Source organism: Esox lucius, chromosome 11 (assembly GCF_011004845.1).
Source record: "Esox lucius isolate fEsoLuc1 chromosome 11, fEsoLuc1.pri, whole genome shotgun sequence".
Lineage (NCBI taxonomy): Eukaryota > Metazoa > Chordata > Actinopteri > Esociformes > Esocidae > Esox > Esox lucius.
Genome location: NC_047579.1, coordinates 19993380 through 20016401, shown reverse-complemented (window position 1 = coordinate 20016401; position 23022 = coordinate 19993380). Strand labels below are relative to the sequence as shown.

Sequence of the window (23022 nt, the reverse complement as noted above, 5' to 3'; positions counted from 1 at the left end):
AGGCAGAGGTGAACACGTTTTCAAATGAAATGTCCAACATGAAATATTCTCTGAACTACTAGGAACCCACCCATTTCCATGAATGCCTTAACAAACATTTAAACTAGGAAACAGGATATACTACTTGTCACTCTCCATACAACTGGAGCTTTATTCTATCCCTAACCAAAATGTCAGGTGTATACAATGGAGCTATAAAATCTTTAAGGTAAATGGGTGGGCTCCCAGACCTGGTAGGGTACAGTTTGGGGTGGGTGTAGGTAGTGGAGGGCAGGGTAGGAATGATCTTACAAAGATTTCTGCCTTGCAACAGATTTACTGGGCTCAGTCCATTGGAGAGGGGAGTTCATCTGTACGGTAAGATCGCCAGATAGGGGTCAGAGGTCTTGTGAATGAGTTGTTTGGCAGTCTGTACTGCCTGTTCAGCTGCTCTGTTACAGTGTGGAGTATTTGTATTGGGAGTGTCATCGTATTCGTGGTTATATTTTGCGGTATTGGGCCTAACTCCTGTATTTGGCACAAGTGGCATTTGTTCAACTGGTGCGACCTTGTCCAGATCTGCTCGAACACCAGTTCCACTGATGAACTGAACCAGAAATGTCACTTGTTGTTTGGAGAACTTGCATTTCTTGTTGAGTGTCAGGCCTGCCTGTTCAAGGCACCCAGGGCTGGCTCCCGGCATAAGTGACATAAGTGGTCGCTCAGGGTCCCCGACCGCTAGGTGGCCCCCGACTGATAGGGAAAATGGATTTGGGGCCCCCAAAAAACTAGCGCTGGCACTGGAGGCACCCAAGAACAGCAAACAAACTTTTGTCATGTCTGTCCTGGGTTGCCCCAAACTCATTCAAGGCCTTCCTGCAAGTTGTGATATTTTTCTCCGGGACTGATGAAATTCCAAACTGGAGCCTCTGGAAGCAATATGATTTAGGAACTCAATGGCACATATTTGCACAGTGTCCTTGGGCTTGAGTAATATTATTCCAGCACTCCATTCTGTTGCTTCCTCTACTCTTCCTCCACCATGTGGCCGAGTTCCTATTTGTTTCCTAGGAGGGGGAAAGACACTAGTATGGGTGTAGACAACTCGAATGGCTGAGCATCAGATTGGCTCACTGTGTAGTTCCCCTATACCTTGGAAAGGTTTGGGGTATTTTTCTTTAATCTCCTGTTCCAGATGTGATGACACAGTGTGGAGTTTTAACTGTGCAGTCCTTGTGACATTCCAAGTGCCCAGACTGGCCACAGTGTCTCAGTAATGACTGTGACATTCGTGCCTGTGTGAGTGTTGAATGTGACCTGTTGATTACACAGACTGAGTTTATCCCATACCAAAATGTGTTCCCATGACTGTTTATTCTTGCGTTCAAAACATTAAATGATATCCTCAATTACTTATTCAGTCTTTGAGACGTGATCACAGTGGTTGGATCCAACTTCTGACAAAATATTATATTACCAAATGTAGAGACACTGGGACACCATACTTAGAAGAAAACGTGAATGTCTAGTTAGCCCTCACCCAATATGTATACACGTTACCTTTCATCCCCTTACAGAGGACAACTATTCCAACAATTACTAGTGATAACTCGTTCGGAAGAGGTTGACAGTTTAGTTGAAGAGGAGTCACAAGGCCAGTGACTTCTTAACAAAAAGGAATGCCTATTACTACTTGTGAAGGACCACTAGATCGTTTAGCCCTAACTCCGGGGAGGGCATTTCTTGACAACCCATGCGCAAACTTCGTTCTTTATAGATGACCCGCGTCCAAGAACCTGCTCTCTGCTGGGTAGATTACCGTAATCTATGGGACATCGTCGCATCATTTCTGATGGCTTACAGTTTTTATTAATGAAGCCGGGTTGTAATGCTAGTTTTCTCATTATGCGGGCCGAAAAACGTTTAGGCGAAAGAGTTTCTATGGCATAAATAAACCTAAATGTCTTTTTATATACCAAGAATGCCCTAAAATACGGGAAATTGAAATGGTTGTACACAGCCATATAGGCCTAATGATAATATTAATAACATTTCTAAATAGTCAACGTTTCTTTCTGTTATAATGACAAATCAAATGAATATTGCTACTGATTTGCTAACTGTGCATGCATGAATGAATCGTCTATTGCATGTTGATTGGCTTCTCAAATCTGTCAGTCATTCTTGCCCACACCCTCTCATAATGCAGCATGTGGGAAAGAATGTAACAAAATGAAGGAACTGTAGCTAAGCGGAGTCTTTATCGTAAAACAGTCGTCGTTTTCGGGTGATTAAACAAAAGGTAAGTGTCAGTAAAGTCGTTCACGTAATTGAGAAAGATTAGCTTAACGAGCAGTGTGTCAATCTGTTTAGTAGTGAATTAAGGATATCTAACGGATGTAACGAGGGTTGGGAAATAGCCACATTGCAGCATCGAGACGCCACGTTAGCAAGGTTGCTAGCTAGCTAACTAGACTTATATCAGTAAACAGTTCGCTATACCGTACCTTGATGGGTGGTTTGGCTATGTCATGGTTATGTTACCATGCAGTGAGGGTTTTTAGTTGACTCATACAAATGTAAGGAACATAATTTCATATCGACTCGTATCTGTCAACTTAAATAACACATGTTTGTTTCTGGTCTAGCTCTCCAGCTAACGGAGCTCTCTGAGTTAGCTACAGTAGCTAACATCAGTTAGCATGCAAGCTACGGGTTTCTAGTCTCTCGTGACCCACTGTAGACCGCGTGGAGACATTTTGACAAAACCCGATTCAGCGGGCGGATAGTTAGCTACAGTACTGCCATAGTTAAACGTTGCCTTCATAACACTTAACGCTAACGTAGAACACTAGCTAGTTGCTACCTGACCGAGGCCCAATATAGACTACTACAGTAGATGCAAACAAAATCATGTCACACTTGTGAAATATGTAATTATTCGAAAAAGGTAAATCGCTGGCAAGTAGGAATGCTTCCTCGCAGTATTTTACTGTAGCAAACTTGCTACTTAGAAAACACACACAACGCGTAAATCCAGGTATACTCGTAGTTAAGCTTCGCATTATAACAGATATAGCTAGTCAACTTAATGTGGTTTTCCAGCTTGGGAGAGCGCGAACTTAATTGTCCAGAGCTGCCAAAATCAAAAAAGTTAATTTAACAAATATATTAATACATACACAATATTTTTAAAAATGCTATGATAAATGTATTAATACATTTTATTTCCGTATTTCATTGATATTTATTTTCTGTTTATTTTTGTATTAATGCATTTCCTTAATCATTTATTTCCATGTTTATTTCCTTGTCCTTCATAAAGCTAATGAGGGTCTGTCAAATAATGTCAGGTTGTCACTTTTCTCCATTTAGTTGATCAGTATCATAGTGCGAAGATCGATTTTACATGCTTTGGTTGCTGTGACAAAGTTACTGCACAAATGGCTACATACAGCGAAGAGATTTGAAACTTGGCTAACCTAGCTTAAAATGCCGATTATTTACTTTTTCGCATTGAGGCTCTGACAATTTGTTCTATTTAGATGTTAACACAGAGTTTGACCATGTAGTGTAATTTGGAGGAAGGGTCATCGCCTTAATTTTTTTTTATCCACAATTCAGATTACGCAGAGCAATTAAACCACTTAATATATAACCTCGTAGGGTTTAACTAACTTGACAGCGATTTCAAATGTTTAAGTAGTCAGTTCTTCCACGGCTTAGTTATGTTAGATTACATTTCGCTTGAAGTTAAAACTGATATAGCTAAATTATTTTGATGCTGAAAGTAATAGCATAATTAGTGTAAAATCTCTGCCTTCCGATATGATGGTTGGCAATGTCATCTCAGCTTAAGAGCTAAGCCTAATGAAAAATATTATGTTTGCAAGAGTTAACAGTTAACTTTTTAACTAGATAGCGATCACCCACTTGTTGCACTGACATTTATTACTGGACGTCTTATGTGTTTAAAAGATAGACATTCCTCTATGAACTGACATGGTTACATTTATGATTTAAAAACTTAACTGTCTGAAGTCTTATTGTTCTAGACTGGTATAATATAGTGGATATAAAAAGTCTACACACCCCTGTTAAAATGCCAGGTTTTTGTGATGTAAAGGAATGAGACAAAGAGAAATCATGTCAGAACTTTTTTGACATTTAATGTGAACAATTGAAAAACAAACTGAAATCTTCAAGGGGGAAAAAATAAAAACCTTACAATAACATGGTTGCATGAGTGTGCACACCCTCTTATATAACTGGGGATGTGGCTGTGTTCAGACTTAACCAATCACATTCAAACTCATGTTAAATATAAGTCATTACACACCTGCCATCATTTAAAGTGACTCTGATTAATCACAAAGTTCAGTTGTTCTAGTAGGATTTTCCTGACGTTTTCTTAGCTACTTACCTGACTTGGCGTAAACAGAATGAGAACATGGATCCATCATGCCTTGTTACCACTGTGCAGGCTGGTGGTGGTGGTGTAATTGTGTGGGGGATGTTTTCTTGGCACACTTTAGGCCCCTTAGTGCCAATTGGGCATCGTTTAAATGCCACGGCCTACCGGAGCATTGTTTCTGACCATGTCCATCCCTTTATGACCACCATGTACCCATCCTCTGATGGCTACTTCCAGCAGGCTAATGCACCATGTCACAAAGCTCGAATCATTTCAAATTGGTTTCTTGAATATGACAATGAGTTCACTGTACTGAAATGGCCCCCACAGTCACCACATTTCAACCCAATAGAGCATCTTTGGGATGTGGTGGAACGGGAGCTTCGTGCCCTGTATGTGCATCCCACAAATCTCCATCAACTGCAAGATGCTATCCTATCAATATGACGTTTTCTTAGTTGCATCTCAGAGCAAAAGCCATGGTCCGCATAGAGCTTCTAAAGCATCAGAGGGATCTCATTGTTGAATCAGTCAGGAGAAGGGCACAAAATAATTTCCTAAGCATTAGATATACCATGGAAGACAGTCATCATCAAGTGGTGGAAATATGGTACAACAGAGACATTACCAAGAACAAGACGTCCCTCCAAAAATTAATGAAAAGACGAAAACTGGTCAGGGCTTCCAAGAGGCCTACAGCAACATTAAAGGAACTGACAAGTACTGGCTGTGTGCTACATGTGACAATAATCACCCGTATTCTTCATATGAATGGGCGTTGGGGGAGGGTGGCAAGACGGAAGCCTTTTCTTACAAAGAAAAACATCCAAGCCCGGCTGAAGTTTGCAAAAACAAACATCAAGTCCCCCAAAAGCACATGGAAAATGTGTTATGATCTAATGAAACCAAGGTTGAACTTTTTGGCACAAAAACAAAACTACCCATCACCCAAAGAACTCCATACCCACAGTGAAGCATGGTGGTGGCAGCATCATGCTTTGGGGCTGTTTTTTTCCAGCTGGAACCGGGGCCTTAGTCAGAAATATGAATAGTTCTAATACCAGGCACTTTTGGCACAAAACCTTCAGGCGTCTGTTAAAAAGCTGAACATGAAGAGGAAGTTCACCTTTCAGCACGACAACGACACACATCCAAATCCACAAAAGCAAGGCTTCACCAGAAGAAGAATAGCCCAGCCAGAGCCCAGATCTGAATCCAATTGAACATCTGTGGGGTGATCTGAAGAGGGCTGTGCACAGGAGATGTCCTTGTAATCTGACAGATTGGTACTGAGCTAGTGTCTAACAGCTGAATTCCTGTATGTTTTAGGTCATGACTAAAGTTAAAAAATATGAAGAGCCCTCAGCCAAACTGCAGAAAAACAAAATGTTAAATCGCTGAGCAATGAGACGGGCATGAAGTTAGGGCAAACCCCCAATATATTGATCTATATTTGTTGGTAATATGCGAGTGAGTTGAGCTGTATGGCGTAGTGATGGTCAGGGAGTAGCTATCATTGCGGCAAGACAGGTTGATTGCGCCAGAGGATGTCTTTTCACTTTCCCAAAATACTTCATATGTTTAGGGCATTACCTCAAGCTTGTATAAAATGTGGTTCATTCTGGGCTTTTCAAATTTCTTCAAATTATTATTATTAATCTCCTAAAGTTAAATATTATTCCGAGCTCTGCATAAATTTTGTTTTAGCAGGCCTGCCTTACTTGACCAAAGCAGAACTAGTCCCCTCTGAGGCTTCTCCTGAATAATGATTGGGTGGTATCCAACGCATGCGCAACATGGGGACACACCAAGTATTTAAAGTAGCACTCAGTCTTCACAGTCTGATGCCATCTGCAGCTCTGGGCTTGATTGCTATGTCTGACTGTTGAAGTCCTGCCCCCTCATTAGCTCAAGGGAATGCATAAATAAATGCCTATATACATTTTCAAGGAAAAAATATTATTTTGCATACTATTACATAAGTGTAAACATTGAGCAAGTGTGAATCATGGTAGCTTAATGTCTACAGTTATACATTAGTGGTTCGCAAGCCTCTCCACGGGTCCTCAAGTCGTTTGTTGGAGTTTATATCTTTCAGAACTTGCATAGCTGACTCAGGTTGTCAGCAAATCATCAAATGCCTTGAGCTATAACTAAATTGTAACTAGTTTATAGTCCCCAACCCATGGAGCAGTTTGTTAACCACTGAGCAAAAACTGGTGAATTCAGTTTTATATCAAAGATTCCGATTTTGATCGACAATACCTCGTCAAGCAAACTTGCCAGAAAGAAACACATAGCATTTCCTGGATCTGCTCACAATAGTGGGAATAGTGTCAGTCCTGATTTTTGTTTTTTTAAGTTAACTAATGATATTTTTATATATTTTAGTATGGAAAGTGCTGCATAAGGCACCTTTTTTGAAGCCTTTTTTCATTAACATGTTCAATAGCTCTGACCTGATAAAAAATTCATCCAAATAACCAACAGATATTCTTTTAATGGACAAATGCCTTACCATCAACAACCTTAAGTTAATCAAATTCGGAAATGTATTAATAATAAAAAACAATATTATAATATATATTTTATTATCTACATCTCTCCCTACTAGGCAGGGAAGAGTGTCTTGAAAGTGAGAGAGAAGTGCTCTGATTAAGGACAGGAGAAAGCCAGCAGGGGACATGGAAGAGGAATAGGGGAGGAAGATGGAGAGGGAATAGGAAGAGAGAATAGATGTAAAGGGAATAGGGAGAAAAGTGAGAATTAAGTCAACAACATTTCCCCCCTGCAGTAAGAACATTTTCCAGAGGAAACACTGGTGTCACGAATCAAGATTGTTTTTGGCTGTCATGGACGCCATGTTCTCTGGGCTGAAGATGAGAGGGACCATCCGGCTTGTTATCAGCGTACAGTGCATAAGTCAGCATCCCTGATGGTATGGGGGTGCATTAGTGCACATGGCATGGGTGGCTTGCACTTCTGTGAAGAAACCATTAATGCCGAACAATATGTACAAGTTTTGAAGCCACCTTTGCTGCCATCCAGATTATGACTTTTTCAGGGAAAGCCTTGCTTCTTTCAGCAGGACACATTCTGCATGCATCACAACAACCTGCCTGCAGTCCGCACCTGTCCCCTACTGAAAATATTGGTGCATTATGAAATGACAAATACAACACAGGAGACCCCAAACTGTTGAGCAGCAGTGATTCTTTATCAAGTGAGAATGGGACAACATTCCACTTTATAAACTACAGCAGTTGGCCGTCTCAGTTCCCAAAAGCTTACAGAGTATTGTCAAAAGACAATGCTCTGTGGTAAACATGCCTGTCCCAACTTTGACACTTTGGCATCAAATTGCTGGCATGTATTTTTCAAAAACAATACCATTTCTCAGTTTTAACATTTCATATGTTGTCTTTGTACTATTTTCAATTAAATATAGGGATGAATGATTTGCATTCTGTTTTTATTAGCATTTTATGCATCCTCCCAACCTGTTTGGAAACACGATTTTAAATGATTGTCCTAATAAGTCCTTTTGTATTTATTTCTCCAGTCCCTTCCCCCCACATACACAACATGTCTGTGACCCCCTTCAAATAGTGGATTTGGCTATTTCAGTCACTACTATTCACCTGCGAGCAATGAGTGTATCTCCAAAGATTTCTGTCCTGCTGCAGTTTCCCCTTTCAACTGTTTGTGCTGTTATTGGGAAGTGCAAACGTCTAGGAGCAACTATAGCTCAACTGTCAAGTGTTAAGCCTCATAATCTCTCAGTAACAGTTAAGCCTCATGATTCAGTAACAGGGTTCTATCTAAAAAATGTTGTGGCTTTGTATTTTTTACATTTTATAAAGGATCAGACTCAGAGCTTTGTAACAGTATATAATACACTACAGTTTGATAAAGATATGGGAAGATTATGCTGCTTTAAAAGTTGATAATCTGCTCTACCAAGTTGTGAGAAAAAAGGCTTAAAAGATTTACTTTTGCCAGAGAGCTGGTTTTTGTTTATACACCCGTTTAGCAAAGTTCACACCCTCTTATGCCTTAACCCTACCCAACTCAAAGTATTTAAATGGGGACACTAAGACCGTGTTCTAAACTGGTCTGGTTGGTCTCTTATAAAAACACACTATAGAAAAAACAAATTAAGCCACCGTACATGAAATGTTACAGTATTATTAACAAACGATATAACTAATAGTCAGTTAAAGCTAGCAACCTATTGATCAAGCTAGAAACCAGGGAATGTTAGCTACTTACCTGACTAGCTAATGTTAACCGTGACGGCAGTAGCTGTAGCTCGCTTACTAGCAATGCAAACAACCTTCTGGAAATAGATAATTCTCTGTAGCTAGCTAGCAGACATTAGACTCCCCTGTACAGTATATACACTCACCTAAAGGATCATTAGGAACACCTGTTCAATTTCTCATTAATGCAATTATCTAATCAACCAATCACATGGCAGTTGCTTCAATGCATTTAGGGGTGTGGTCCTGGTCAATCTCCTGAACTCCAAACTGAATGTCAGAATGGGAAAGAAAGGTGATTTAAGCAATATTGAGCGTGGCATGGTTGTTGGTGCTAGACGGGCTGGTCTGAGTGTTTCACAATCTGCTCAGTTACTGGGATTTTCACGCACAACCATTTCTAGGGTTTACAAAGAATGGTGTGAAAAGGGAAAAACATCCAGTATGCGGCAGTCCTATGGGCGAAAATGCCTTGTTGATGCTAGAGGTCAGAGGAGAATGGGCCGACTGATTCAAGCTGATAGAAGAGCAACTTTGACTGAAACAACCACTCGTTACAACCGAGGTATGCAGCAAAGCATTTGTGAAGCCACAACACGCAGAACCTTGAGGCAGATGGGCTACAACAGCTCAAGACCCCACCGGGTACCACTCATCTCCACTACAAATAGGAAAAAGAGGCTACAATTTGCACGAGCTCTGAGACTGGAAGAATGTTGCCTGGTCTGATGAGTCTCGATTTCTGTTGAGACATTCAGATGGTAGAGTCGTAAACATTTGGCGTAAACAGAATGAGAACATGGATCCATCATGCCTTGTTACCACTGTGCAGGCTGGTGGTGGTGGTGTAATGGTGTGGGGGATGTTTTCTTGGCGCACTTTAGGCCCCTTAGTGCCAATTGGGCATCGTTTAAATGCCACGGCCTACCGGAGCATTGTTTCTGACCATGTCCATCCCTTTATGACCACCATGTACCCATCCTCTGATGGCTACTTCCAGCAGGCTAATGCACCATGTCACAAAGCTCGAATCATTTCAAATTGGTTTCTTGAATATGACAATGAGTTCACTGTACTGAAATGGCCCCCACAGTCACCACATTTCAACCCAATAGAGCATCTTTGGGATGTGGTGGAACGGGAGCTTCGTGCCCTGTATGTGCATCCCACAAATCTCCATCAACTGCCAGATGCTATCCTATCAATATGGGCCAACATTTCTAAAGAATGCTTTCAGCACCTTGTTGAATCAATGCCACGTAGAATTAAGGCAGTTCTGAAGGCGAAAGGGGATCAAACACAGCATTAGTATGGTGTTCCTAATAATCCTTTAGGTGAGTGTATGTGGGAACTGTTCGCGGCATACTGAATTATCCTCTGATTACATACGAAGTCCTTTAGTGTTTGCATTTAGTCTGTTCTGGTCTGGTCTCCTCCAGAAAGTAGTCTCTCACATCTTGTTCCCACAGAAATGAATTCAGGGCAGCGATGTAGTTGACAGCTCTAGCAACGCGATCCCAGTTGTCTCTTTTTGACAAACCATGTTATGACAGAAGCGGGTGACTTGGCAGACCAATCAGAACTGAGTATGTCAGCATTTCCAGCCCCTCAATCAACAAGTCCTGTATTTTTCGCTTGTTGAACAAGGCTTTTAGTTTTCATTTTTATTATTTACACTTAATAATAGTTTATTAAAGCATATGAAAGTTCACGTCTTCACAAAGACATTTCTGCAAAAATTGCAATATATCGTAGACATTTATTTCTTAGAAATGGCTCTCCTGAAAATAGTTTTGACAAATGCTCCCGTAGCTGAATTGGATCACATACACTGAACAAAATTATAAATGCAACACATATTTTTAAAGATATGCTGACTTTACACATATTTTTGACTTTACACACTCCTGAGTATTTTGTACAATACAAACACTGCTACACAGAATATTTCTTCAATAAGGCAAAAAGTATCGCTTGTATATTACCGTAAAGAGGAGGAAAATGGTGTTGTTGGATTTATAACGTAATTCCTCTCCAAGGCTAATGGGCAGCAGCAAATTAACAGTAATAATTTTATCAAAATATGCTTAATGTTCTCTATGCGCCATTAGAGCACAGGAGTAATGGTTGCTGATAGTGGTCTTCTCTACGCCAATGTAGATATTCCATTGAAAATCAGACGTTTCCAGCTTTAATGGACAATTAGCTTTTCTTAAAAACAAGTGCAAGTGACCACAAACATTTGAACGATCGTGTACGTGCCCATACACAGACACTGCCAGTTACGTTAGCTTGATTCTCAGAATGTTGGGTGTAGGATGTTGTTGCTTGGCTTTGTTGTTTGTGTGATGGTAAACAGTTTTTCATGAAAATATTGTTTTTTTTGTGGCGGTGCATAAGTCATTACACTAAAAGGGAAACACTGGTTTCCATAGCTGATTAGCCACATACAGTATCTCAAAGTGAGTACACCCTTCACATCTTTTCATGTGACAATACTGAAGAAATGACGCTTTGCTACAATGTAAAGTAGTGAGTGTACAGCTTTTAAAACAGTGTAAATTGGTTATCCCCTCAAAACAACACACACCCATTAATGTCTAAACCATTGGCAACAAAAGTGAGTACACCCCTAAGTGAAAATGTCCAAATTGGGCCCACAGTGTCAATATTTTGTGTGGCTACCATCATTTTCCAGCACTGCCTTAAACCCTCTTTGGCATGGAGTTCACCAGAGCTTCACAGGTTGCCACTGGAGTCATCTTCCACTCCTCCATTACGCCATCACGGAGCTGGTGGATGTTAGAGACCTTGTGCTCCTTCACCTTCCGTTTGAGGATGCCCCACAGATACTCAATAGGGTTTAGGTCTGGAGACATGCTTGGCCAGTCTATTACCTTTGTCCTCAGCTTCTTTTGCAAGGCAGTGGTCGTCTTGGTGGTGTGTTTGGGGTCGTTATGTTGGAATACTGCCCTGCGGCCCAGTCTCCGACGTGAGGGGGATCACGCTCTGCTTCAGTATGTCACAGTGCATGTTGGCATTCATGGTTCCCTCAATGAACTGTAGCTCCCCAGTGCCGGCAGCACTCATGCAGCCCCGGACCATGACACTCCCATCACCATGCTTGACTGTAGGCAAGACACTTGTCTTTGTACTCCTCACCTGTCCCCAGTCTGCTTGTCTTCAGCAAACTGCTGGCTTTTTTGTGCATCATCTTTAGAAGAAACTTCCTTCTGGGATGACAGCCATGTGGACCAATTTGATGCAGTGTGCGGCGTTTGGTCTGAGCACTGACAGGCTGACACCCCCCTCCTTCAACCGCTGCAGCAATGCTGGCCGCCCTCATATGTCTATTTCCCAAAGACAACCTCTGGATATGAAGCTGAGCCCGTGCACTCAACTTCTTTGGTCAACCATTGCGAGTTCTGAGTGGAACTTGTCCTGTTAAACTGCTGTATGATCTTGGCCACCGTGCTGGAGCTCAGTTTAAGGTTCTTGGCAATATTTTTATAGCCTAGGCCATCTTTATGGAGAGCAACAATTCTTTTTTTCAGATCCTCAGTTCTTTGCCATGAAGGTGCCATGTTGAACTTGACCAGTAATAGGGGGTGGGAGAGCGATGCCACCAAATTTAACAAACCAGCTCCCCATTCACACCTGAGACCTTGTAACACTAACGAGTCTCATGACACTGGGGAGGGAAAATGGCTGTTGAAGTGCTATGATTGACAAATATTTGACATGACTGAATTGTTTGTCATAATGTTTTATTAACAACTTTCTAAATATTTAAGATTATAGAACTTACACCCTTTTAACAACAACTAATCATTTTAAAATGTTAAAATACTCCATGGTAGAATTATGGATATTCTGTAGCAATGTCGAATGGGAAAATGGATATGTATTGGACAAATAAATCACTGCAGTGGATACCAACAATTTTCCTTAAAGTAAATACAAGCATTTTCATATCGGCATATGGTTAAAATCATAAAATGTTATGGTAATTGGCATGTTTAACAGGTCGTCCGATCGCAACATGATCAAAGTGGCTCTAGAATAACGTTATTCTCTTTCAGCTTCGCTGGCGCTCCTTTGAAACTCTTGTTTGCAATAGCTGCAGTTACTTATTTCATCAGTGGCTGTTTCAATTGTAAAGTGATTCCAGACAGCAGACAATAGTTATTGAGTTTACTAGGCATATCCGGCATGTTTCCGGACTGCCCAAATGCCAGTCATCAACACCTTTATGACCTGCTTCTTCACATTCATATTAGTCTGTTTATTAGTCATGGTTTCGGCTCATTATATCGTCTCGCTGTCGCTGATACCCGATCCCGGTATTTTTGGCCAGTGTTGGATACATTTGTAATGCCAGTGTCGGATCAATGCATCTTTAAACTTAAGCCCAAGACCTTATTCCTAACCCTAAAATGCGAACCACGTTATTTTAATAAAATTTGGCACTTTCACCCATGTTGGAATGCCTCGGTAAATAAACTGAACATCTGTATATGCGAGTTACCCGACAATGTCACTAATGGTGTCAGCAAAAGCTTCGTGTTTTGATTTTATCTCTGACAATTTTGTATGTGATTTGGAGCTGGCTTGTTGTAATTCCTTGGCAGCTTTTCTTGTGTTGAGGAATTTTGGCATTTATGAAACTTTAATGATAATGTCTTGTTCCTGCTATTACCTTGACTATGGGGACTACAGCAGTTGTTTACGTAATATTTAAATTAAACATTCACACTAGCAACAAGGAACTCACTAGGTCAGAGCTATGCTGTAAGAGACGAAACGCACAGTGGTTTGGCCAGTCCCCTGACAGGAACATGCTTAAATTCACTGAACCGTGGGTTTAGCGTGCCTCTATGGAACAAGTGCTGTTGCTGATAATAGTCGAATTTAAATGCCAGTGTGAGTTGCTTCTCAATAACTAAAACACATGTTTTCCTGTTAATATGTAGAGCAGGAAGTACATCAGAACAAGATCAACGACATTTCTCATTCCACCATAAAACACTTCGATTGAGACATAGTTTTTAGATCATAGTGGCTGCTGGGAGCATCTTTCAAATGTGTCCCACAGGACCTCAGAAAGCAATCTTGAACATTTTTAATTTTCACCTGTTAATGTTAATTTTTCTTGCAACCAAGTCTCATAAATAAAACCATCGTAGTGTAAACATTCTCATAGTTGTGCAAAACCAATCTGTTTGTAGGGTATGTAAACATCATAGTGTACCACAGCAGTTAGCTGGGCCATCCCTGACTTCTATTGTATTGCACTGTCTGCACATGAAGGTTAGTCTGCCCTTGTGCCTCCACAATGTACGTCACTACCAGGTCTTGATGAACAAGGATCCACTCCCCCTTTCTGCCATGTATGCTCACACACACACACACACACACACACACACACACACACACACTGTACTGTGAGTTAATCGTCGTGTCTACCTTTTCCTATTTATCAGCTTTTCCTCCTGGGAGTGTGTCTATTCACATGAGGAAACGTGCTAATGTTTCACTTACATGTAGACTAGCCTATCCCTATAAGGCTTTGGTGTTCATAACTGAAGTAGACACGTTATGTGTTTTTTCCCTCTGATGTTGCTGTTTGAAAAGAAGTCTCAGCATATCTTTAAGCTTATAGAATGTAGCCTATTCAGTCATCTTCAACACCAATCCCCTGACTATTCCAGTTCGCTTTGGCGTTTTGTCGTAGGCGATGCTAAACAGTAAAACTTTTTTTTTTTTAAATGTAATTACGTCAATGAACTTCACTAACTCATTAGCCTAAGACTGGTTTCATATTTCTGGGGTAAGTTGCAGATATTTAGGCCTATTCCATAATTTGAGCATTACAATTGAGGCAAACTGGTTAACGACTGCATGGGACTATTAGTCTACTCTCACTGTTCTGTCATCATTTCCCATTCAACTCTGTCTGCCAGTACATTGCCATCTGTCGGATATGACACGTCAAGTCAATCACTCAACTGTCTAAACGGCTGACTCATTGAGAAAGGGTTTGTGAAAATGTGTGTGCTCTGTTGTCCAGTTGTACAGCATTTTTATTAAAAGGCCTGCTGCATCTCAAACGGGCAGTTACAAGTGTTCTGATCTTTGATTTACTGTGTGGTTGGAACCCCAAATATGGATTAGTATGAACAAGGCGATGTGGTATATGTCAAAACAAAGGTTGTTGTGGTGTGATATTTTAGGCGCAAATAGCATGCTATTTTAGGCACAATCCATTAGGTTCTGATTTGGACAGTATTCGGCTAGCTGTAGCCAGCTACCTTTTGTTCTAGCAAGGTTATCTTTGTGAGTGTAAAGGTCATCTGCAGGCTTGCTGGCATGGGCTCAATTCTAAGGAAGGACCATTCCTTGGATGGTAGTAGTACTGGCTTGTAAGCTATTCAAGTGGCCAATGGCAAAAGCCATATGTGGATGATATGTGTAGTGGAAGTTAATCTATCATAATAAATACCAATACATAAAAAGGTTAGTATGTCCCAGTACTAGCATACTGGCTTACTATATTCTTAACAGTAGGTACGTTACCATCACCGGTACAGTATGTCCTCTTAGTATGTAGTAAAAGGATTTGGATTTTCTTAGCAATATCGTGCCTTGTTTCCACTGCTGCCAAACACTGATGTTTCACACTGAAGTCCAGAAATGTTTCTGTTTCCATTGACACCGGCCAGTGCCAGTCGGCCGTGGCCCAGTAGTCTGGCTCTCACTTGGGGCCAAGCCCCGGACTTTAGGACTTACGGCGGGGTTTGTGGATTTCCATGTTACGTGCTGGGAAAACGCTGCCCGTTGTGGTATTCGAATAGCGATGTCATTTTTCTATTGAGTCAATGGCATTGTACTACCTTCGGTCAACTCTTTTCCTTTGAGTCTTTGCTTCCCTTTGCTGTTACATTGTTTTGTTTTATAAGAGATCTGTTTGTTAGATTAGATGAAAACCATTACGAGAAGCCAAAAGACTTTCATCTGATCTAACAAACAGATCTGACAAATTTAAGATAATACTGTAACAGCACAGGGAAGCGAAGACTCACAGCGGAAAGAGTTGGAACGACCGGAGGTAGTACGATGCCATTGACTCAGCAGCAAAATGGAGCGCTGAGATCGAGTCGTAGCCTGCTGAACTCCAAAATCCTTCTGTTAAAGGTAGATATTTTTTTGACAAAATATTTAACCTTTGATAATGTATCTTTGCCATTTGTGATTAGTAGGACCTGATAAGTATAATATAGCTGTTCACTAATGACAATAGGTTTAAGTTAAGCTGAATGAAGTACATGGTGCAGGATGCCTGAAACATAGTGTCCTCATATGCAGACATAGGGTCTTTGGAGGTTATTAAACTAAATAATGAATACACTGGCTTACAGTTGCAGTGTCATTAATGTTGGTGGAGAAGGAGCCAGTCGCAGGAGTTTGAGGAAGAAATGTTTTATTACTCAAGTTCAAACGTGGTATTATAAACAAACTGAGCATGGTGTTGTTTATTTTACTACCAGAAAAATATTGTTTTTTAACCGGAAAATCTAATTGCATTGATAGTTGACTCCTCACTCCCCACCTGAGCCCCTCAAGACCTTGGTACCAAGTGTATAGTCAGAACAAAAAATAACTTTTGGGTAAAATACAAAATTAAACAAATGACTATTGAAATAATACATTATATTAAAGAATATTATAGGGACTAGGGCTGCAGCTATCGATTCTTTTTGTAATCGATTAATCTAGCACTTTATCGATCGATTAATCGAGTAATCGGATACATTTTTTGTTTGTTTTTGAAGAACCAAAACAAATAATACATAACAAAAATGACGTGGGTGTAAAATGATCAAGCATTAGGCTTTTATTTCTCAACAGAGGTATTTATTTCCAACTCCAAAAGTTTGGCTCAAAAAGTTAAGTGCCAAGTTGGCATTGCCAACAATTATATAACAATATACAGTTAAGTGAACTTACTGTAACATGCATAACATGTATTGTAAAACTAATATGAATACAAACTTAATATGATGAATATATACTCTTAATATATAAAGAAATATAAAGTCCTCTTAATACACAACCTTACAAAAAAAGGATTTAACCTTCTGCAAATTTAGTTAAGTTAACCTGAGAACAAAATGAATGAACAGGTACACAATGTATAACATGTATTTAAAAAAAACATTTATGTTGTTTTATGTTTTATAAGTTATAAGCTCTCTCTTTATTTATGTGTGAATTTCTCCTTTAAGATGTTATAATCTAACCACTAGGTGGAGCTCTTAGCATATTTCTGTATTCTGGTAGTGTACCGCTAAAGAAGAGAAGAGCTGTAACGTGACCCAGCGCTGATCAGTTTGAACGTGAAAGTTACGTTTACTACTTAAAAACGTCATCAAAGCTAAACATCTAGTCAAACTGCATCACGGCATCGCTACAAATACAGTATGGGGATTAAAATCAGCGAACATCAATAGGCTTACCTTGTTTCAGCAATGCTTGTTGGAACAGCATGGAGTGGATGTCTTCTGTTTAGATGCTGGATCATAGAAGATGTGCTGTTGTGGTAAGCCAGATCTATTTTGCAGTAGAGACACTGCACCGTGTTCTCTTCTTTTATTTAGTGTGTAATGATCCCACACTTTAGACAATTTCTGCCGTTTATTTACAATTTTTTTCTCCGCCATCGCGCCAACTAAATTTAAAACAGATAACACGCACTATGGTGTGATTCCTGAACAGCTCCGCGTCCCGTGTGAATAAACGGTCCGTGTAAAACAATCATTCAAATCCCTGCGCCGCGCAAATAGTGCTCGTCATAGGAATTTAACGAGGCTTCGAGGCAGAGTTTTTGCCTCGAGGAATTTTTGTAATCGAGTAACTCGAGTAACTCGAGGAATCGTTTCAGCCCTAATAGGGACTGGTTAGAGCTTAACCAATGGTTACTTAATTAAGCTTTTACCATTGAGAAATGGTTAGAGCTTAAGTAAGTTAGTGTAGAGAACCACAAAATGTTTATAGGGGACAACATATTTTTCTTACAAATCCTACCTAGTGCAGCTTTGAGTACTTGGTATCGGTACTCTGCATCAGCAAGTACCCAAATATAAGTACTCGTACTCTGCATGAAAAAAAGTGGTATTGGTGCATCCCTAAGGATTGGTGATGATCTGGGGATGCTTGATCAAGGCTGGAATCGGGCAGATTTGTCTTTGTGAAGGACGCATGAATCAAGCCAAGTACAGGGTTATCCTGGAAGAACATCTGCTTCCTTCTGCTCTGACAATGTTCCACAACTTGGAGAATTGGTTTTTTTCAGCAGGTCAGTGCTCCAGACCTGAACCCATTGAAAACCTTTGGAATTTGATCAAGAGGAAGATGGATGTTCACAAGCCATCAAACAAAGCCAAGCTACTTGAATTTTTGTGCCAGGAGTGGCATAAAGTCACCAAACAGCAATGTGACAGACTGGTGGAGAGAATGCCAAGAGGCATGAAAGCTGTTATTAAAAATCAGGGTTATTCCACCAAATAGTGATTTCTGAACTCTTCCTAAGTTAAAACATGAGTATTTTGTTGTTGGACAATGAATAAGAATGTGTTTTCTTTGCATTATTTGAGGTCTCTAAACAATGCATATTTTTGGGGTTATTTTGACCAGTTGTTGTTTTCTACAAATAAATACTCTAAATGACTATTTTATTTATTTGGGATTTGGGTGTAATGTTGTCAGTAGTTTATAGAATAAAACAAAACTGTTATTTTTACTCAAACGCATACCTACGAATAGTAAAACCAGAGAAACTGATAATTTTGCAGTGGTCTCTTAATTTTTTCCAGAGCTGTATATCTACTCTGTAATATCATGAATCTAAAATCTAAAATAATAATTGTATTATGTGACCCTTTTTTATATTTTTGTTTTCTAAAGAAACGAACCAGCCATGGGGTGATTGGAGTCATTATAGGTACTGTATAGCTATTTGCCAGCCATCTACGGTAATCCTTTGTGCAAGAGTACACTTTAGTTCTGTTAATAAACGTTCTGTTGTCCACGTTATTTCAGCAAGAATGTAATGGCTGTGGTTAAAGATCTGCTGTTTAAATGTAATGTTTAAAGACGGTCTGTTCAATAAAACATTTAAAGACTTACGTGATTCACCCAAGTGAAGGCAGTGAAGGATAACTATGAATAATTTTAACTCCATGCAAAAAAATGATTTGCCTGCTTTGACTTCGAAGGCACTCTGATGCATTGTGTCGTCTGTCCTGTGTTCCTGGCTAGAGCGGACAAGTGTGTGTCTTTTTACAAAGTCACTGACAACATTTGCAAACAGTCCCTGACCGGCTGAGCCTGTATCAAACAGCACCTGGTCCGCATTACAGCCAAGCGGGTGGCTGACAATCAGTCTTCAGGGCCCTTGGTCGTACTGATCAGGAATTTAAATGCAGATGCCCATTGGGTGATTGCGCAACTTCTAACAACCACATTCCTAGTAACTAAGATGGACCAGCCATTTGCCTTGTTCCCCTGGGGTTGAATGAGTTAAGTGTTTTGTTTAGAAGTAAAATGTTTTGACTTATCGTTTAATAAATTTTTCTAATTAATATGATGAAAGGAATATAAAAATATTGTTTTATTTATCCAGAATGCTTGTCATAAAGGATTAAACATGTTAAGCAACAAGTATTTGGTTGTTAAAGCTGATGTTGTAATGCTGATGAATTACAACTTTTTCAAGGCATATCTTTTTGGGTCAGTGAGTTAAAAAAAACCTTCATGTTGAGCCCTGGCCAATGTAGAGCACTGTGCATATCCTGATATTTATTGATATCAAAGGTCTTACTGATATTTATCTATCAAAGGTCCACTGTCAAAAAACAAAAAAACGGTTTATGCTCACACAAGCTATACTTTCACACCTTCTGCCTGCTTCTTCTGACTTGCGTAAAGACTGGGACCACTGCCAATTTTCAACTTGGCTGTCCAGATGCCCTCGGTCCTCTTGTGATAATTTTCTGCTGGTCTCCAAGATAGTCTCTGCTTAATGCACAAGGTCCATGTTTACAGCCAGTTCTCATTACAGCTTTTAATTTTTTTTATTTAACCAGGTTAGTCTCGTTGAGAACATTTTGAAGTAAGACCTGGTCCAAACAAGACACACAGCTGGTTACTTTCTGGGTGCCTGGTTACATTGAGGGTTGCTAGTTGTCTGCCTGACAATTCACTGCTACAGTAGCCTGCCTCTCTGGGGGAAGAATGAAGCTGCATTGCTGTGGACTGCATTTTGTGGATGTGCTACACAGGGTTGAGACCAATATCTGCTCCATAAGATATATCGGGTTTACTAGCCCATTGCAATATCATGGCTTGCATTTCTGACAGGTTAGAAAATATGCATTGTTAAATGCATTTGTGGCCAAATTATTGTATTTAATCTCAAACTGACCTTATCTATATGTCATTTTACTTTGTGATTAAAGGTCATTGTTCTCAGACTCACACCCTGTCTATCATCCACAGTGATGCTCATACAATGCCTATAGTGGACAAGCTCAAGGAGGCCCTGAAGCCCGGCCGGAAGGACTCTGCGGGTGATGAAGGGGACCTCAACAAGCTGCTGGCCTCCTCAGCCAAGAAGGTCCTACTTCAGAAGATTGAATTTGAGCCAGCGAGCAAGGGCTTCACCTACCAGTTGGACAGCCTCAAGAGCAAGTATGTGATCCTCAATCCCCGTTGTGAGGGAGCCGTTTCGGGCCAGCGGGCCAGCTCGGAGCCCGCACAGATCAAGAGGCAAGGTAAGGCCATTCGCCCAGAGAGTGTCTCTTTTTCTGTGAGAGAATAGCTATCTCACACTCGCTTGCAAGCGTTCAGTTTTTGGTCAATAAGTACTACTTCAAATGTGTGTGACCAGATCTTTTGTTATTCTCTCAGAAGCCGTTGAAGAGGGTGGTTGACTTCCTTTGATCGCAGTGATTTAAGATGTGATTGAGGCTAACCATTGTCTTTGCCAGTACTTGGAGGTCTCCATGACGTACCAATTACATTTCTCTCGTTCCTCTCACTCCGTCAGTTTCTGACAGCCAAGGGGGTGGCCACAGTGATGGGATCCCCGCCCCGCAGAAGATGCTCTTCCCGGGGAACAGGCTGTCAATGCGCTGGGAGCGCGTCTACCGAGTGGGAGCCGGCCTCCACAACCTCGGCAACACCTGCTTCCTCAACTCCACCGTGCAGTGTCTCACCTACACGCCCCCCCTAGCCAACTATCTACTCTCCAAGGAGCACAGTCGTGCCTGTGAGCAGATTAGCTAAAGTTTTTTTTTATAGCACAATATGTAGTATAGTGCTAATATTTTACCAAAATGGGTCTTTAAAGATCATCACTCAAGATGTCACTCCCATCAGTAAATGATGGCTTTCGCATGTAATGGATAAATGTTTTATAAGAACCCGTACAGCTAAGGTTCACACCAAAACTTAACAATTGGCAATGAGACATCTGTATCTTTAAACAAACTAGCTAAGTGGTGTGAATTCCCAGCAGTTGTTATTGGAGGTGCTTAATTGTCTGTGCTTGACCCCCATCGTTGTGTTCCTGTTTATTTCAGGTCACCAGTCGGGTTTCTGTATGATTTGTATAATGCAGAACCACATCATCCAAGCCTTTGCCAACACTGGCAATGCCATTAAGCCTGTCTCCTTCATCCGAGACCTGAAAAGTGAGTAATGCCTCTTTTGCCTGTTCGCCATTGCTCGCTGTTTACCGGTACATTCATTTTGAAGTGCCAGAGAACGCACCCTGGAGACTCTAGTAGTTTGCATTGTGAGGATACTGGTTCGACTTGTCACAGTTACTGCCGTACTTCAGTCCAACCTCACTACACTGCAGGCTGGAAGTTGCATGCTGGCAGCGTCAGTCTTCTCGCTCTGACAACAGACAGGAGATCGGGTGATTGTGCGTTGTTATATTTCCAGTGTTTTCTGTATCGATAGTATATCAGATGATCTCTTAAGGTCGTGAGCACAATAATGAGATACTGGGTAAAAAATTATTTAAGAATGTATCAAATTGATTAGATGTTTTCCTCCTAAAAATAAAAACTCTAGTGCAGATATCAAAATGTACCGTGTTTTGAAGTATTATCTACCTGATGTGGCTGTACCACTAAACTGTCATAGGGAAACAGACATGAGGTGCCTTGATCGAAGGTTTAATACTGTCAACGTATCTCCTATAACTGCAGTCAGTTGGGGAAGGGTACCAAAACATTTCCGCAACATTGAAGGTCCCGAAGACCAAGTGACCTCCATTCCACTTCCTGGAGCTTGCTGTACATATTGTGTGTACATATAGTAGAAAGAAATTTAATCCATTTTACATTAAAACTGCAACATAAAGTGGCAAAGGTGAAAAGGTCTGAATACTCCCCCCCCCCCCCCCCCCCTTGTTTAACACAAGAACTGCCGAATGCCTACGCCATTTGGCATTTTGCCATTTGGAAAGCTACACCCTCCATTACTTTTCGTAAATAGACATATATTATATTGTTCCATTGTCAGAATTCTAAACTGACAAACAGAACACTCTTTACCCCGTTTTCTGACTTAATCCGCCGTAGCACTTAGCGTTGGTACCCAAATGGTACCCAGGCGCTAATCACCCCGCACTAAATGATGTCAAAGGATGAATGCGCGATACTCCCAGATGAATGAATTTGAATGAACTTACAAATGAAATACAAGATTTCCATGGCCATTCAAAAACTTAATTAGGCTATTATTGAAACAATATAGGCTACTTATCACACGTTACCTTTTTCAATAGGAGATTCGGCTTATTGTGTAGGCTAATTCATCAAATGTAAAAATTTATTATGCTAAATAATTATTAACGAGAGACGAAATACCAATGATATTGTTTACCAGTAACCAATTACCAATTCAAAAAAGGTATTACACATAGTTATACTGTTTTTTATATTTAGAAAGAACTTCCTATCATGTCTCTTTGAATTTTCACTGCTTATTTTACTGTAAGATTAATATTCTACAAATGTATTAAGCTAAATAAAACAAAATACGAAACAAAATACTAACTATATTCTTTACCACTAGTGCTATGCATTGGCAATAATTAAATCCATGGCCCCAATACAACCCCCCTGAAGAGACCTAAAAAAGACACGCTGTTCACATAGCCTATTCATTTTTTAAGTCGTATTTCTAATAATTCCTCTGTTTTTTTGATAACTTATTCATGTCACCTATAGACAAATTGTATATGCCAGTAATCTAGGAGATCAGGGCTATGCATTGGTGTTGAAACTCGATAGT

At 40.3% G+C, this 23022-nt stretch overlaps 1 protein-coding gene across 2 annotated transcripts in view; it reads left to right on the top strand.

The window, feature by feature from the left end:
• Positions 1 to 2176: 2176 nt before the first annotated feature.
• Positions 2177 to 23022, top strand: part of usp36 (ubiquitin specific peptidase 36) — a 35686-nt gene continuing 14840 nt past the window's right edge. For both annotated transcript variants that reach the window (XM_010874313.4, XM_010874314.4), the window contains exons 1-4: positions 2177 to 2281; positions 20212 to 20486; positions 20762 to 20983; positions 21297 to 21407. In XM_010874313.4, the coding sequence (XP_010872615.2) occupies positions 20225 to 20486; positions 20762 to 20983; positions 21297 to 21407 (595 nt within the window). In that variant the 5' untranslated portion in view covers positions 2177 to 2281; positions 20212 to 20224. The remainder of the gene's footprint in view (positions 2282 to 20211; positions 20487 to 20761; positions 20984 to 21296; positions 21408 to 23022) is intronic.